The sequence below is a fragment of the Cariama cristata genome, unplaced genomic scaffold (assembly GCF_000690535.1).
Source record: "Cariama cristata isolate BGI_N322 unplaced genomic scaffold, ASM69053v1 scaffold40663, whole genome shotgun sequence".
In the NCBI taxonomy this organism is placed as follows: Eukaryota; Metazoa; Chordata; class Aves; order Cariamiformes; family Cariamidae; genus Cariama; species Cariama cristata.
Window position 1 is genome coordinate 2470 of NW_009608571.1, and position 18634 is coordinate 21103.

At 37.0% G+C, this 18634-nt stretch overlaps 1 protein-coding gene across 1 annotated transcript in view; it reads left to right on the forward strand.

The window, feature by feature from the left end:
* LOC104159306 (excitatory amino acid transporter 1) overlaps positions 1 to 17925 on the forward strand; it is an 18758-nt gene extending 833 nt beyond the window's left edge. Inside the window, exons 2-7 of the mRNA XM_009697184.1 lie at positions 788 to 830; positions 9468 to 9763; positions 11431 to 11664; positions 14206 to 14400; positions 15853 to 15987; positions 17266 to 17925. Of these exons, the coding sequence (XP_009695486.1) occupies positions 788 to 830; positions 9468 to 9763; positions 11431 to 11664; positions 14206 to 14400; positions 15853 to 15987; positions 17266 to 17470 (1108 nt within the window). The 3' untranslated portion in view covers positions 17471 to 17925. The remainder of the gene's footprint in view (positions 1 to 787; positions 831 to 9467; positions 9764 to 11430; positions 11665 to 14205; positions 14401 to 15852; positions 15988 to 17265) is intronic.
* Positions 17926 to 18634: the final 709 nt, after the last annotated feature.

Consider the following 18634-nt stretch of genomic DNA (forward strand, 5'->3'; position numbering starts at 1 on the left):
GGAAGCTGAGGTTTTGAACTCGGGAGCTTTTCCACAGGTAAAGCCACCAAAATTTTGTGTTCCACTAACCCATTTGGAGAAGCCAGAGACATGGAGAAAGGCCTCCAAGAGTCATGCTGCCAGGAAGGGGGACTTCAGAAAGACCCATGAAGAGGTTTGCACTCAGATTCCTCAAGATTTATTCAGTTAGGCTGCTTCTAATTCTCTCAGAAATGTCACCATTCTGGAAAGCAAAGAAACAAAGCCCCATATGTAACAAGTAACAACACATAAATACATGTGTATGTGTTATTATTAAAGAATACCCAAACTTCAGAAATATTTATTTCTTAATCATGACAAGATTCTAAAATTTCATACTGTACTAGGTTACGTGACTGCAAAAATTGTTTGAGAAGTAGAAATGCATTAAATATTAATAACTTCTTTATAAATCTGGATTCAGAAAGCATATAATAAATACAAAATTAAAAGTCAGCACTGACCCACAGAGCTTTGTTCATTTGGTAATTTAGCTAATATTCTGCTCCATAACCAGTCCTGCTGTACAGTATTGGATACAGAGATTGCAATTGCCAGGATCTATCCAACCCTACTACATTTTGTCCTGATAAAGCTAACCAGGCCAATGCTGTATGCAAAGCTCTGCTCACTGTATACATAATTACATATTTGTCTTAGGATTCCTTTAAAAATTAGCTGGTCAATTCTTTTATTAGCTGTGCTCCTACTTAAGATATTACTACAGTCTTATTACTTCTCATGTTATTTTCTTTCTTTTTCACAGAAATATGTTCCCTCCAAATCTGGTGGAAGCTTGCTTTAAACAGGTAAAAATTTTTCATTATTTCCAACTAAAACACAAAAAAAGTAAGAAATTTAAATGTAATAGCATTTTCTTTAGGAATATCAAGTACTTGTACTTAGAGCAGAATCAAACCCTATGTATGCTGCCATCTGTCAAAAAAAATCAAACTAAAACAACCAAATCTGTGCTTTGTTTTCAATCATATTGTCTCAGTATTTGCTATGAGAAGAGAAGAAAACACACGTGGCACAGCAAATCAAAAAATAAGTTTTTTCAAAATCTCAAATTCGTAAGTCTACAGCAAGCTTCTTTAAAGTCAATACAGAATTTACTTTTCAAAAACAATATTATGTTAAATTAGGAGATAAGCATCATCTGTACAAAGACTGGAAGATGTTCAAGAATGCCATGTGAGAAATGTGCATAGGTTCAAAAAAGAGGAAACAATTATGTGGACATTAATAACAAAATGAAACCAGGGGACTTCCTGTCACCTATGATAGGAGTGCATAGGAATGGTCTTTTTATGTTGCTTCCCAGATTCCTCTGTCATTAGCATGGTCTTAACCTTAACTGTTCTATGAAGAAAATAATAGTAAGTAGTTACACTCCTTTTTTAAAAGAAGGACATTATAGATTCAGTGAAACCTATAATGTATATTTCCATAACCTAATTGCTTCATCTTGACCCCACAGACAACCTTGAACTGATATTATTTACCAGTTATTGGTGTAGCGATAAAAAAAAAGCTGAAATGTGGAGGTCAAGAAACAACAGGATAAACTTTCCAAAGTCCAGCTGGGTTACATCTTGCAGAAGAATTGAAAAGAAACAGTAATATTTTTTTCAGTTATATAAACAGAGACCAATAAAAAGCAGGGACTGTTGAGATTAAAGATTCAATCAAGAGTAAAGATAACTAGACCCAGGTCCAAAACCAACAAATGCTATGCCTCTTCAGTGAGGATGAGGATGAACTCAGGACAGTGATGTAGAAGAGCAGTATGGAAATACAGAAGTCTGTATCTAAACTAGAAACAAAATTCAAAGAATTTAATGTAATAAAGTCAGGGACTGATACCATCTTTATCTCAAAATAATGAAAGAATTAGGGCATAAAGTCACAAATCTAGCAGTAAGTTTTTTTAATAAATCTCTCAAGTTGGGAATTTATCTATAACTGGTAAAAGCAATCATAGTGTCTTTCAGATTGTAATTTCAAAAATATTTGGGAATTTTTTTAAGCAGTTAACCCATTAACTTGATCTTGGTTGTACTGAAGGATCTAAATACCTTAGATAAATATTTTTATCTAAATAAAAGAGTAAAGATTTCACAATAAATGAAAATGAAAAATACATGGGAAAAAAAAAAAAAGATAAAAAATAACACAGGTTTCTGAAACATAGATTGTACCACAATAACCTTCCACCTCTCTGCCACAAGATTGCTCATTTTCTTTTTTTTTTCTCTAGTGCCACAGAAGTGCAATGGATTTAATCTCTTTAGACTTCTGTAAAACAAAGTTTTTAATATAAGGGAAGTGAAATAGTTGAGCAGGGGATAAGATTATTGTAAGAATTGTAAAATTTGTGGAGATAGCAATGGAAGTTGCCAAAGGACACAATTGTGTAGCTCAATTGATATTTTTTTGAATGCCATTGCCCTAAGATGCACACAATGAAATGTACAGATGACAAGAAAGTCCAAGAACTTTGTATCGAGATATCTAACAAATGCCAAAGAAGGTGGTATGTACCTGGCACACCATAATACTATAAAGTCACAACAACGGAGTGAATTGGCTCTTGCAGACATTGGTGTCTCCTTGTAGCTCTTCATCACATGTGAAATAAACACTTGGAAATTAACAGTAATTTCTGCTTTGAGGTGGGAAGTCATCATCAGAAACAACAAAAAAATTAAAAGCCCTCTAATTCAGCTCTAGGATTTATTACGTGACATAACTCCAAGAGAGGAAATAAAGCCAGAGGAACATGGCTGTCTGGAATAGTGAGTATATTCAGGTCTTTTTGTTCATAGGAAGAGTTGTTCAAAATTAGCACAATGGAGAGAGGAGTTGCTAGGATTATCAAAAGCAAAAAGAAGCTTGATTTAAAAGCTATTCAGGTACAAAAACCAAAGTTGGAACAGAGCTGTATAAGATAAAGAAAATTGTTTATACAGGAAGAAATGGAAATCACTGTAACTGAACTTAAAGTGGGAATTAGTAAGGTTTTTAACTTTCATTACCTAAAAGATGAGGTCCTGGAAAAATCTTTAATTGGGAGCTGTGGGAACGAACTACCTCATCAAATTTAAGATACAGCTTGAAAAATTGTTTCAGTAAAGAATCCTACAGCAACAGGAAACTTGGTTCAGTGCCTCGCAGTCCTAAATCTATGCTTTTAATTAAAGATGTCCTGTAGATTCTGTTTAGATTAAATATATTGTATTTCTCATGTGCTTTAAAGCTTAAAGGGACTTCTGAAAAATGGTTCAAAAACCAGGAAATGTTTAATGAACGTTCCTTCTGACTTTCATCAGCAGCTGTGCTTACTGAAGCACCAGGATTTTAATTCTGTCATACTGATAGTATTACCTTTTGAATCAGATTGTAACAGATTTGTTACACTAAAAACATTTTACAGGATAAACAAGTATGTGTAAGATTCATGGGTATCCAGATGACTTTGCACATCTGACTCCATAAATTTATTTTCAAAAGTTTATGACAAGTATTTCATATGTTTCTCGGAACATTTATGAAGAAGGATGATCCATCTGGCACTAATCTGCTTCTGTAACACCGTGTTTGCTGGCCCAAACACAAAACAGACTGCTACTCATAGTCATCTCATCTCAAAGGCATAATACTGATCCACAGCTTTCCACACCTGAAAACCATCACTGACATATGCACTCTACATTCACATCACTTCTTTTGACATATTAGGTGCTCACATTATGCCCTATAGCATCCTTAAGCAGGCATCTTTCCTGACAGAGGTCTGCATTGGAACCCACTGGAAGGTTTTTCTTTCTTTCTCACCACGGCCAGCAGGCAGGTCCTATAATGACTGTGTTAGTACTCACAGCAAGTTTTGAACCTGTTACTTCGCCCATCAAGAGCAAGCACTTCCCAGAGCAGCTCCACTAACACACAGGACCAAATACCATTTCTCAAAAGATCAATTGTTGCTTAGATTTTGCAACACCAAGACATGGAAAACTGTGCCTTTTTTCGCATGATTAATTTTAGTGAAGTAAAGTTAGTTTTCTGGATGTGGAATTGCTCTCCTGCAAAATGAAACGGAGCTGTGTGGAAAGCGTAACGAAGTTGGGGAGGGCTTCTAGATGGAGTTGGGAAGGCTTTTATAAGATTGCTGCTGGGAGAAGAGTCATGAAGGAAGACTGGGACCCTAGGACTTACTTAGGAATAATCTTCCTGAATTTTCTACTGTTCCTCATTTGGTCTTCTGGTCCTTTGTACTCCCTTTACTGTTCTTCTGTCTCAGCCAGTCTGTGAGGCAAAGCTGCCTCCTCTTGCTGCTGCTTCTCCTGCTCTTCCTTCTTTGCACATTTTCTTCCCCAGAAACAGGAAGCGTGGTGGAACAAAATGTCCCTTCCCCTCCAAAAAGGACCCCCATTGTGGATCCCAGAATCCAGGAGGAGTCCCTGAAGGAGAGAGCAGTGCCACAGGAAAGCTAAGGAAATCCTTTCATTCAAACCTTTCAGCTGAGAATCAACAGAATCATTTCAGGCTTAGCTGGTGGCATTCAACCCTATGCCTCAAGAAAGTCTATGGGGACAAAGAGCCACCCTTGTCTAGCAGGTCAAGTTCAGAATAATAATATGGAAAATGTTGGGCTTTAGCTTCACTCTGTTCTTCACTAGTTACTCCCTCTCTCCCTGTGAAAGACCAAAGTCCTGTTGGCACCCTGTCTCTGCCAGGACCTCCTCCAATTAAATCAGGGGTGGATAGGGTCACTGGAAACAGCAGATCGTTAATCCAAACAGCATACTTTCTGATGCTGGTTATTTCCATATGACATACGTTGCTACCTTCATTGTGCACTGATCATTTGGGGGCTTTTGTTATTTTTGTCAGTAACAGGAGAATCTGAAAAGACTGACTGCAGATAAATATTCCACACTTACCTAAAACTAGATTACTTTGTTTAAAATTTTCTCTATACCACTATATTCACCCACAGTTTAGGGATATCTGAAGAAATCTTTGGATTTATCTTTCAGCTCTGGCCACCATCTCTTCATTTCTTTTTCTTTGCTAAATTCAAAAATGCTTCCTAGCCTAAGGCTAAGCAGTCCTAAGCACTCTGCTTCTTAAGCAGATACTGCTTTTTAACTGCTTGTTCTTTGTGTTGTGCTCTGGGGATATCTCAAACGACAAAAGAAACACAAGTGAACTTGGGACATCAAAAGAAACAGAATCAGTCTAACAATTGGAGAGTGTCATTCTGTTGCGAATAGGTGGAATTTGACGCCAGCTGAAGCTTAAAGAACTGGAAAAGTGCGTCTGATAACTGCACTTCTTCTGAGATGTTTTTAATTAAATATTCTTTCCTGAACTCATCCTTATCAAGGGGTTTGGAAGCGTTGATCACACAACCAGACATGAATACTAATTAACATACACTGTCTATTCCTCATGATAATTTTGGCTAATTAAGATATATTTTAACCTGTGTCATCAGCTCTTCTGCAGAAAATTTAGAATGCTTTCATACATGTCCATATAGAAAGGAAAGAAGAAATTAATTAGGAAGATGGGATATCACTGCCTTATTTCAATTTCTTTTCATTTTTGTGAGGGCTTGCATTTAAGCAAACTTGTTGCTTTTAAAATCACCAGTCACTAAAAACTACTTCATCATACAGACTTAGCACAGACAGTGCTAATTACACTATTTCAGAGTACTGACAGTAAATTATGAGTTTTCAGAGCAGTTACCCATGCAATTACCTTGTCTGCAAGTTAACCACCACTGGAATGTGCTACTGCCATGTTATAATGTTGCTTCTTAAGAAGTCATGCAATATATTCAAGTCAAATGACTGTGGGTATCTTGTACCACTAATGAAAACAAAATAGTAATAAAAGCGTAAACAACTAAGTCATTATATTATGCAATAAAGTAATTGTCTATTTCATAATGAACTAACTTAATTAAAATTTGTTTTAAAGTCATCATTAGCACCATGTCTTGTAAAAAAGTCCAGAAATGCCATTATTTTTATATTTTACTTGCAGATAAGGTTGTTCATAGAAAGCTATTAGTATTAATATGTTCCAAATAATATTTACCTTGCTCCTAATTTGTTCTCTATACATGAACTTAAGGAAATACTATAAGTATTTTGCATCTATAATCTTAAGAGGCAAAAATACCTCTGCCTGGAGACAAAATGCACCAAACATCCTCAGAAATGATGGGACTTCGGTGATGTTGTCTAGCCCATCACAGATTATCAGTATAGGTGTGTGGACATCTAGTAAAACATAACCAGCTCTTCTGAGACCCTGAAGCCTACAATCTTTGTCTTTGAATGCTGCAAAAAACAAGGATCTGCAGAATCACAGTGTGATATTAGAATATCATTTTGAGCTACATAACAGCTGATAACTCTGATTCTCACCAAGACAGAGACCTGCCAGAAAGTAGGAATCTCATAAAAACTCACAAAATGATCTCAGCACAAGCTTCTCTGCAGAGAAATAGTCAAGTCTGCCATTAGCTGATCTATTTCAAAACCTTTGACATTATCTATCATCTTCAAGGTGGTCTTTCATCCTGTCACTTCCTATAAACAGTTGGCTTTTTCACCATTCTACACACAGAAAATTTGTTTTGTGGTGATCAAGCAATTTTGTATTTTGCCTTTAGTGTCATCTGAAAAAGCACTAACAAGAATAAAGCTCAACTTACACTTTTTCCTTAGTAGACATCTCCTTTGCATTTCCCATATTTAGTTTTCTTTAATTTCTTTCGCTTCACTAGGAACATTCTTGTGACTTTTGATTGACAGCTTTGGGCATAAGACAGACACATCCATAGAGTTACCCTTAACCTCATTTAGCAATAATGGAAGAAAGGTTAGCTCAAGTGGCTGTCCCAAAGCAAATAAAGTTGCTCTGTTTCCTCTTGCTCAGATTCCCATTTTAAATCTCACTCTAAATAAACCATTTCTCCACTGCTCTGGAAGGAGATCTATAAAGACTATTCTCCCTAGTAATATTTCTGAATAATTAAGTCTGACCAACAGGATGATTCAACAGATAAGATCTACGTCTTGGTGTGCCAGTCTAGTAGCTGAAGTTGGAAATGGGCTTTGCTAAGTGAGGTCCTAAAATCCATGTTATTCCCCTAAAAAGGCCTAACTAACAGAGAATTAAAGGCATCCTCCTGATGGGACAGAATTCAGGAATCAGCACAAAAAAGAAAGAAAATGCTTATTACAACCTAAACTGATTTTAACAGGGGATTTTAAAGGTAAGAGACTTCAAGTGATTCTGTTTTCTCCCTTGTAGCTGTCCAACTTCTTCGCAGTCCCCTGTCCTAGTTTTTGAGCCCAATGGCCAATTGCAACCTAATTTGACATGAGGGGGGCAATTCTCAGACAAATCAAGACAGGTGCTGCCACTGAAAGAAAAGCGGTTTATGGCTGAGCTCATGGCCTGTGCCAACAGGCAGCAGCCAACCAGCCCGGCAGCACACATCCAACACTGGCAGCCATTATCATGTGTTGCTTTTAACTTGGTCAAATGGGGAGGAATGAGAGAAGGACCTGAGCGTAGTGGACAAGAGTCAGGACGTCAGTTATGATGTGCTGTGGAAAGTAGGAAATGAATAAGAAATCTAGTAGGAAATTAGGCTTTAATTCCAGTCCTCATTAAACACCTTGCTTTTTTATGTTTGTCTAATCTGTATGCCCACAAGTCCAGCATAATTACACCTTTCATATATTTGCATTAAGAAATTTTTACATATTTTTTCTACTGAAAAACAGTAATAGGAATATACATATAACACAATTCTCATACCTTACATATTAAAAAAAAAAAAAAAATAAAAATTAAGGTGTTTGATGTACAGTGTTAGGTAGTATTTTAACATTCCTGTCAGGACTGAATAATTAAAAACCATTTAGTGAGAACTAGAAAATTTCCATTTCCACTCTAATATCTCCCTGTCACTTAAAGAGGCAATCCTATTCTTCCTTCCCTGGCTGTGCAGTTCCAGTCTCAGTGTTTTGCCCTCTCTGGCATTCATCAGTCAGTGAGCTGATTCACCTCCATAGCTTTTACCCAAAAATGGTCCCTTTTTTTGCTTGGGAGGTCTTCTGCCAGTTTAAAAAGTAGAACAGGCTCACTGAGAGATCAAACTGGAACTGACATAGAGGGGAAATTACCACAGGCTGGATGTGAGTGGGTGAGGGAATGGAACTGAGCTTTTCTGTGTCAGCCAGCTGTTTGAACAGCACAGCTGTCTCCTCTAAACACAGCCCAATTCTTAAAATATTTTAGGAAATTTCATTTAAAACTGAAGAATATCTGTAAGCAAGTTTGGAGTGGAAGGAGTGCATAAAACTATTAGGGTGTTGAAAATAACAGAAAATCAGGTCAGTGTTGATAGATGATGATATTCAGGTTTCCCTTCTTAGTCATAAGTACTCCATTTCACTCAAATACTTTTGGAGTGTATAACAGTCTCCAGATATTACTAATACTAGTACAGCTCCTGGACTTAATATTTATCTTTTGTTGGCAGGCCCAAAGGAATAAAAATCCAAAGTTGCTCAACAACCTTGACACCAGCATCCCATTGCTTTAATAGTGTATTAAGGATCCTGAGATATATTAGAAACATTTTTACTAGTCATATTTAGTATTTGTGTTCAACAGAATTTAATCAGGACAGGGCTGCAGGGCTTTTTGAGCCCAGAGAGAAATATTCAGGATGCACATTTCTCTTTGGAAAACTGTTAGGTGGTGACAGACTGGTTTTCAAAGCAGACATTTAGGAGCATATTGAGATTTTGAAACTGATTTGCCCATTCCATAATGGAACCATTTAAGGTAGAACTCCTTTCTTAATTAAGAAAAGTGGTGATTTGTTACTGTAAAGAATAGAAAACTGATGGCTTTGCCATAGCAAAGGGAAAAAGACATATGTTATATTTAAGTTAATTTCAGTCTAATTTTTTCTAATTTAAAAAGATTTAAAAGTAAGAAAACTCCAGAGTACATGAAAATATTTTCACTAGCCAAAAAAAGTCCTATTTATTTAACAGCTGGAAATACATTGTTTGAAAAATAGCAACTTTAAAAAAGGCAAACTAAGAATCAATAGTTTTGTCACAAAACTCATGAGCATGACAAATCTGCATCTTTGATTTTGACATATTTATGAGACAATGAGTTCCGGAAGCTAAAGGTGAAGATTTAGCTCTTGAGTTAATATGGATTTTTGTCACTTTCAGGAAAGCCAGGTTTTCATCACAGTACTTTTTACCAACAAATATTACACACAAAATTCAAATGTCCTACAATAGTAATTAATCATTTAATGTGTGATTTTTACCTTTGTTTGCTATACACAGAATTCCTATCTTTGTTTATTTTTGTTTTAACAGTTCAAAACTAATTATGAAAAGAGAATGTTTAAAGTAGCTATTCCATCCAATGACACATCCACAGTGGCTTCCATAATAAACAATGTGTCAGAAGCAATGGAAACTCTTACCCGAATGAAAGAAGAAATAGTTCCTGTTCCAGGTTCTGTAAATGGAGTGAATGCCCTTGGCTTGGTGGTTTTCTCAATAAGCTTTGGCCTGGTGATTGGAAGCATGAAAGAGCAAGGTCAGGCACTGAAAGACTTCTTTGATAGCCTTAATGAGGCTATCATGAGATTGGTAGCTCTAATCATGTGGTAAGTACCTCTTTGATAAATTCCACTTTAAGTTACTATCAATATTTTTTCATCACAGTCAGGCACTGGATAGCAAGAGTGTGGTTGGCAGAAAGTCAGACAAAAAGATCTTAACTACCTTGTAGCTTTTTCATAAATGAACCCAAGAACCATAATTCTATATGTCAATAATTTGCCCAAACATGCCTACTCTTTCAGTGTGTTTAGCTTTTGACATGAGAAAAATCAGGGTCTGTGACAGAACTTGCTAAGCTTACACAGCGCCATTCTATGTCTTCACAAATACAGCGATCACAACAGCATGCTATCAAAGTTTCCTTATATCCTAATCTGACTTCACTAAAGGAAACCGACAAGCCTTTTCTATAATCTTATTTCTACACAGCAAGACCTTGTTATCATTAGTTTCCAACACAACTGGTTCCTGCAGTTGTGTAGTGTGTACATATGTCCTTGCATTGTAGCTGCACAGCTTACACATAGATGTAATTTTCCTACTTTCTTTATTGTGTTCAATAGGTAAATAAAACCAATACCTTTTACCTCAAACATTACGTATGAAGTCTTTTCAACAACGAAGATCCATTATTTGTCAGGCAGAAGGTTAATTATGAAAAGAAATTATGTCTTGTTGCTTTCTCTGCTACAGAAAACAAATGAACAAATCAACTCCAAAAGCCTACCCAAGAGCACACACACCTATGTTGCAGTAATAGATACAAAACTAAAAATAAATATAATTTTTCCAGTAATTAAAATTCTATTTTGCTAGGAAACATCTATACAAAGCAAAAATATTTTCTCCTTCTTTACAAGCACGCTTAAGGTGATAAAGCAGTGGATGAGAATTGTTACTTCGGGACATTTCTACATGGATTTGATGGCTTAATGTGCAATTGAGATATGCTGGATATATTTTGTTCTGTGGTAACTTACTGTGAAAAGACAAGTGGATATTTATAGAATAAAGCTGTACCAAAAGTCCAGTTGCAGCAGAATTATGTTAGAATTATGCAGCTCTAACTCTTTCTTCATCCATAGCTGTGCTTACCAAGAAGGAAAAGCAGATCATACCACCTTTGTTGCTGCCCCACAATGCAGCTAACCTCTGTCATACAGATGGTTTCAGGCTAAAGTATTTATCCAGTGCCCCAGTGGATAACATGGGGCATGGCCAGAAGCAGGTTGAAATCACTGGAAGTTAGCAGCTTTCTGTGTGGGTTCCTTCCCCAACAACACCCAACATGCGAAACCACACTGACAAGATAATAGAACTGGGCACTTGGCATAGTCTACAACTGTGTCGGTTGTGTCTTTGTTCATACAGACAGAATTATAACAGATTTGGCTAAACTAGCTGTTAAATGACACTTGAAATCCAAAGGGAGCTAATCTCCCTATGTGTCTGAAAGGTAGGCTGTACATTTTGAAAACCTTACCAGATCCTGAACCCAATGGAGCCTATCAGAAACAGTCACTGCTGTGGTTTAATCCAGGTTGAACTGTTAGGAGTTAAAGAGTTAAACTCTCAAACTGCTTCTGAATAATTACAGTTATCTTAACAGTGAAATCCTACTTTCATGCACACGTATAAACACAAAAGGTATGGGGGGAGAGTGAATTTCTACTTTACTTGGTACAATACTGATTTGATTTCTTATTTGCAGGTATGCTCCACTTGGAATCCTCTTCTTGATTGCTGGAAAAATTGTTGAGATGGAAGATATGGGTGTGATTGGTGGTCAGCTTGCCATGTATACTGTAACAGTTATCATCGGTTTGCTAATTCATGCTGTCATTGTCCTACCTCTTCTCTACTTCCTGATCACTCGTAAGAACCCTTGGGTATTTATTGGAGGCTTAATCCAAGCATTAGTCACAGCTTTGGGAACGTCTTCCAGGTATAATACAATATTTTAAGGCCGTACTGTTTTCATAACATTACTGGTTTGAGAAACAATTTTGCCTAATGTAATTGGTTAACTCTGTGTTCAAGTATTCACTTGGGTACTTTATTTCAGTTCCACTGCTCTCTGATAGAGATAAATATTATCAATATATTGACTTAAACTCTATTTTCTGTAAGAATCCCTGAACAGAGATGAAATGAGTCTGTTTGGTGATGCAGACTGTGACTTTGATTAGCCTTGGTGTTTGAGATTTCTAAGTAGTTTGTAATGGCTTGCTGGTGAAGGATGCAGCTGGCAAAAGATATGCACAGCAAAATGGAGCAGCAAACAGGAAAGTTCAGACGGGATTCTGAGAGAGCTTGGGAACCGTTATTGGCAGCTGATGTTCTGTGCTCAAAATGGATATACAACCTGCAATAGAAATGCCTCTTTTGCTCTTTGTTGATGAAGTCATAGGTACACCGTATGAATAAAAAGAACTAAAAAACCTGGTGAAAGGAAACATTATTATAATCAAATACGTATTTCTATACCATGTGACCTTTTATAAAACACCTTTGATTTAAAAGTATCTCCTAAAGACAGATGTTTTAAGTCAGACATTCTGTATTACTAAATTCAAGTCCCCATTGTTTGGGATTATTTTGAAGACCTGGATGAGAAGCTATTGTGACCATTAATCTAGAATCTGATTAAGTTTTGTATCACTGAAAAAGCTCTTAAGGACTTAAAAAAATTATGCCAGTATATTAATCTGTAGAGAGGGACAATTACTAATTTCACACTTGACATTCTGATGTCAAGCCTTGCAAATTTGTGGAATGCTTAAAAGGCAGTTTGATTAATAATGATTTTTAAAAGAAGACAATAAAATTAATGCCAGTCAGCACAGTTTAAGAGAAAATAAAATGAAACTACAACTTTGGTGGGTAACAGTAATAGTGTTGCTCTGCTCAAGATTCTCAGTGAGAACCTAGACTGATGCAAGAGAGCATACTATACTGTGAGTGCATGTACAAGCTGTTTAAAATACAACCATAAGCTGACTGTCATTAGAGAGATTTTTCTAGCACAATCTTCCACAGCCCTTCTTTACTTTACATTTTATAAGTATTTTATTTTCTCAATATTGATAAAGTTTCCAAAGACATGAAAGACTGTTAAGTAGTTAGCAATGAAGAGGTCACTGAGACAAGAGTAATCTGAATTGCTATGTCTTGAAAAACCTCTTTACTTTGGTATGATCAGATGTAGAGATACATCTTTAAGAACAAAGAGCCCAGGCATCTCTTATAAAATGGCCACCTTATCCTTCCTTCTGAGGCAGTGTCTCTGAAAAGGAACTTGGCATTGTGTGGGCTTAATGGGCACTCCTGTAGCATATGAAGCCAAAACATTCAGCTGAGTTGGTCTTTAAATAAAATTATCATTTATATTGTATTTGGATGTAACAGCAGGTGAACAGGATTAAATGGTGTACAAAGCGTGGCTGGGACAGAGTTACCTTTCTTCATAGCAGCTTGTATGGTGCCATGCTTTAGATTTGTGACCAAAACAACACTGATCACACATTGATGTTCTAGCTATCAGCGAACAATATTTGCACAGTATCAAGGCCTTTTCTGTTTCTCACTCTGTCCCTGCAGAGAGAAGATTGAGGGGTGTGCAATAGGTTGGGAGGGCACATAATCAGGCAGATGACCCTGACTAACCAAAGAGATATTCCACGACATAAACATCATGCTCAGCAATAAAAAGGGAAAAGAAGGCATTTTAGGGCAGCTAGCCATGTTTTACTTGGGAACTGGCTGGGCATTGGTCTGCCTGTGGGAGGTGGTGAATGAGTGCCTTTGCATCACTTGTTTTGTTTTGTTTTCTTTCTCTCTTTTTCCACTTACTCTCCACTTATTAAACTTTTTTTTTTTATTATTTCAACCCTTGGATTTTCTTGCTTTTACTGTTCCTTTCCTCTTTGCTTGTCCCACTCAGGGTGTGGGGGCAAGTAAGTAAGTGGCTGTGTGGTGCTTAGCTGCATACTGGTGTTAAACCACAAGTGGTAAAGTAACGTAACTACCCATCAAAACGCCCTTTCTAGGGGAGCCAGCAAATAACTAAGAGAAAATACGCTGTTTACTGAAAGTTTGAATAGCTCAATTTGTTTAACTTCAGGAAAACAACGCTTAGGGATGATTCAGTCATAACTCCGCAACAAAAAATGAGAAGCAGGAATTTTAAAATCGATTCCTCTGCCTAGCAGAAGACTCTCATGACAAAATACTGAAGTTAGACACATTCAGACTAGGGACTACGTATGGAGTGACAGTAGTTAACTATTGGAAAATGTTTCCAAGAGTACTAGGAGAACCTCCATTATTAGAAGTGTTTAAATTCAGCCTTTGCATTTAAAAAAAATATTCTGGTAAAAATTAAGACAGACAGAACAATCTCTCTTTTCATCACAATGCGTGACACTCTTTTCATTCCTCTTTGTAGAATTTATATCATATATTACCTTCTTTCTTTTTGTTTCAGTTCTGCAACACTACCTGTTACATTTAAGTGTCTAGAAGAAATAAATGGAGTGGACAAACGAGTTACAAGATTCGTACTCCCTGTTGGTGCTACAATTAATATGGATGGAACTGCTTTATATGAGGCTTTGGCTGCAATTTTCATTGCACAGGTTAACAACTTTGATCTGAACTTTGGGCAGATTATCACAATCAGGTACAGAAGCCATTATTACCTACATGTAATAAAAGCACCTTTGTGATAACTCCTTGCCGTTATATGTGGGATTAAACAAAAGCACCTAGAGCTAAAAACAAGAACTGCTACAGTAGCTGAATAACTGTAATGATTTACATCTTCTGCACAGAAGAAGTCCCACAGCACATATTGTCCATTAGATGAACCTTTAAAAAACTGTAACATGACTCACCTGTCACTGCACTTAGTTGAGCCAACAAGAACAGTTTTTAATGACTTTTAAATGTTCTTTCCTAAGAGCTCATGGAGCTGTTGGGAGCTACAAACTTACAGTCAGTACCAGGTAGTTTAAAATGCGTGTACAAAGCAATAACATAAAAGTGTAGCAGTGCTAATGCTAGGAGAGGTGGTGTTTTCCTTGTCCTGATGGTCTCAGGACGTAAGTAGAGCAAGCTGTGTATGGAGCAGTAATACCTTTTATTACATCAGCTGATAGAGGTGGAGAAGACGGGTACATTTTCAAGCACACAAGCCTTCATGTTTGAAATCGAACAGCAAACAACTCACTACGTAGCACTCGATGATAACTTAGCCGCATTAATTTCATTTTGTTACTGAAATAGTTTAAGAGAAAAAAATGATTGTTACATGTGCAGAAGAAAGAAATGTCAGCAAGAGGAGAGAGAGAGGGACATTGTAGGACAGAGACACACATGTTTATCCCTCAGGAACACTGAAAATTCAGATGTGGTGAACTGAGAATGTAGAAGACTTTCAAAGAGAAGTGCTTCTCTCCATGAAACCCACCAACTTAATTCAATATTTGTCAACAGAAGGCAAAACTCTGCCTCCACACTCTGAGGCAATAGTTCCACATTCATTAGTACTAGAGCTGTTCCCTGCCAAATCACTTGACAAAACAAATTCTTCCTAAACCAGGTGTGAACAAGCATATTTCTATCAAGTTACTAGACTGTATGATTCAGGGTTTCTGGCAGCTTTCTGTTTTCTGATGGCAGAACGCCAACTGCTGGAGGACAGATACTTCACCTGGTGTGAAGTTATAGTGAGATGGACAGAGAATAAAAGTTCTTGCATTAGATCTGCTAGGACAAAATTACCTCCTCAGCTTTTCTTTTAACATGTTTGAGCTTGTGGAATGAGTTTGTTCAATGGATGGGGTCATGTAGCTATGATGTTTTTGTCTGGCCCTTAGCATCTAGTAGGGGATTTACCACCTAACAAAGTCACGTTTCGAGGGTTCTGGATAAAGCTTTAGTGTAAACATTTTGGATTAAGATCCACACTCTCCTGCAGCTATGCAGTGTTCAGATAAGGGACTGGGCTCATCTTTTTATTTACTACTGAGCAAATGCCTTCTTGCTTCATATCTGTTTTTAATGTTTGCCAGATGATAAGGAGAGTTTATTACGGAGGTCAATTAATTGCTCTTGCCATCTCTTTGCACAGCATCACAGCTACAGCTGCCAGTATTGGGGCTGCCGTCATTCCTCAAGCTGGACTGGTCACCATGGTCATTGTGCTTACATCAGTAGGTTTGCCTACAGATGATATCACTCTTATCATTGCAGTGGACTGGTTCTTGTAAGTATTTTTATGGAGTCACTGAGCACTTAGACCATATTTAAAAGTGCAGTAGCCAGGGACATTCTGGCAATACTGCAATCAGTGATGTACTTCTTTTGCTGTGGAAGGCAGTTGGAAAGAAGTGCTAAAAAGATTCACAATTTCTTGTGATTAAGGATTTTTTTTAGAGCAGATGGTGAGGGATGTTACTTAACGATGGTTCCTCTTGCATGGAAAAGGGTTACTTAGGAACCTGCATCCTTAGGGTACTAAGAAAACTTTCAGACACACTGTAATTAAATTAGCAAAAAATTGCTTTAGTCTTCTATTTTTTGTAGGATGGCAATGAAAACCTTTCTATCAATCAGGCTCAGAGCTGGTTCATATCTGACCCTGTTCATTGCAGCCCTGCTGACTATCTAATCTGGGAAGGGTTCATATGTCTACCCCATGGACACAGAAATAAAAAACAGTTGTGTAACTCTCTTAGCCAGCGACCACAATGTATTGCCCCTCAGTTTTTCTATTCCTCTGTCTGCAGAAGACTAACTGACACCTGTAGGTATATGGGGCAATCCCTTAGGTCCAGGAACGTAATCAAAGGCAGAAAGTTTCCTCCGACATCTATTTCATCTCACACCTATTAGTTATAGTTTCCAGAGGCTTTTTATCCTTCAGTCTTTTCAAGCGATCCCTGCAAGAAGTTGCCTGAGTTGTTATCAAAACATAATGTCTTCAAATGATTATCTAACCACATGCCCACAGCCTTATGTAGGTGGACGCTTATCAAGTAACAGTGCCAGTCACTCCTCGTCAAGCTGCCTCCTACATGTTCTGCGCAGGCCCCACTAAGAGGGCTGAATTGTTGTAGTTTAATTTGAATTTTTTTAGCACAATTTCACCCTAAATTACTGACCATAGTTTATGATCTGGAGAGAAATGACCCTAACAAGGTAGATTCTCATTGGCTTACATGTTCAAAGAGTATAAACCCAAACCACCAGGGTATAGAAATGCCTCTGAGAAGCATCTGCCATATGCTCCGTTTGTCATCCTCATCACACAGTTGTTTCTTGCTGTGAAGTTGCCAAGAGTATTAACACATTATATGACTCCAAATCCTAGTATATTTGTTAATTTCTGTAGAAGAAATCATGGCATTAACAGTTTAGATAAATGAATATGCATAAAATAGCTGAATCATCTAGTAGCTATTTAAAGGCTGTTTTAACAGCTAATCTGCATGCTTTCCCGAACAAGTGGTGAAATCAAAGCTAACTTACTATTTTTCTTTAGGGATCGCCTCCGTACCACTACCAATGTCTTGGGAGACTCCATCGGAGCAGGAATTGTTGAACATTTATCACGGCATGAGCTGAAGAACAGGGATGCCGAAATGGGTAATTCTGTGATAGAGGAGAATGAAATGAAGAAACCGTACCAACTGATCTCACAAGAAAATGAGAGTGAGAAACCATTAGACAGTGAAACCAAGATGTAGGGTAAAGAAAGCATGAATCCAACACTACAAGTGTGGAAAACACACACTTTTTCTGGCCATTTATATCTTGAATTCACCAAGTTCACTTATTCCTTGATTACTCCCTTTATGCTAGCACTGGAAAGAATTAATGAAAATACATTCCAAATTAGTAGTGATCACGGTATATGTTGGCTTCCCACTTAAAAAAAAAATAACAGGCAAAAACACTGGTCCTGCTAGATGTGTGCTAACTGAGGATAAAAAAAGAGAGATTGTCAGTTAAATAAAAACAAAAATCAGTGTATATGTTACTCAGCCCTGTGAATCTATTTTTTTTTTTTTCTTTTTTATTAACTGGAAAGTAAAAACAGATAACAGAATTTGAAAATGGTTTTATTTTTTTAAATATCTGTTGCAAAATTCCTAACATCTATAAACATATGGTCAATACTTCTATCTTGATAACTGAATCCAGCTAAGTAAATTAACAGGATTTTTGTTTTTTTATCTCATTTTTTTTTCCCTAGTGTTATAACATTGTTCAAATATTATCAGGACAATAAAAAGAAGGACATTAATTGAAAGGATAAAAAGGAGGAAGATATATAAATAAAAAATACTCAAAATCAACTCTTTTATCAGCTGATTTGAAATATTTCGGAGAAAGTTATTTTATCCAGACACAGGTCTTCGCAATAGCCTCAGCTGATCTTGATAAAAACTTAACCTAGTCAGCTCCCACTGACTGCAAACATTTACATATGTATGTATATACCTCCAATCTGGATTTGTCCCCATAATTTCAACATCAACCTTGTTGAACAATCCATGTATGTAAGTGTTTGTGGGAGCAAGGCCCTAGGCTGTATTGACTCTGGGACAAAATATGTGTTTTCATCTCTCTTTGGAAAAAAAACATAGCACAGTCTGCATACACCAATTATCTACTTAATAAGCAGTAAGAATAGAATGCTATGCCAGCCTTCTGCAGGAGGTGCAGAAGGGTGAGATGCTCAGATCCTAAAGGAACTGGATTCTAAATCTGAATCCCTGAGGCCAACACGATATTTTCTGATTGGAAACCTCCCAAATGCTTGGTCATCCCACTGATAGGTTGTAGAGCTACTAGCTGGATTCACATTTTTCCATCTGAAGAAGGCTCCCTATCTCAATGTGAAATTT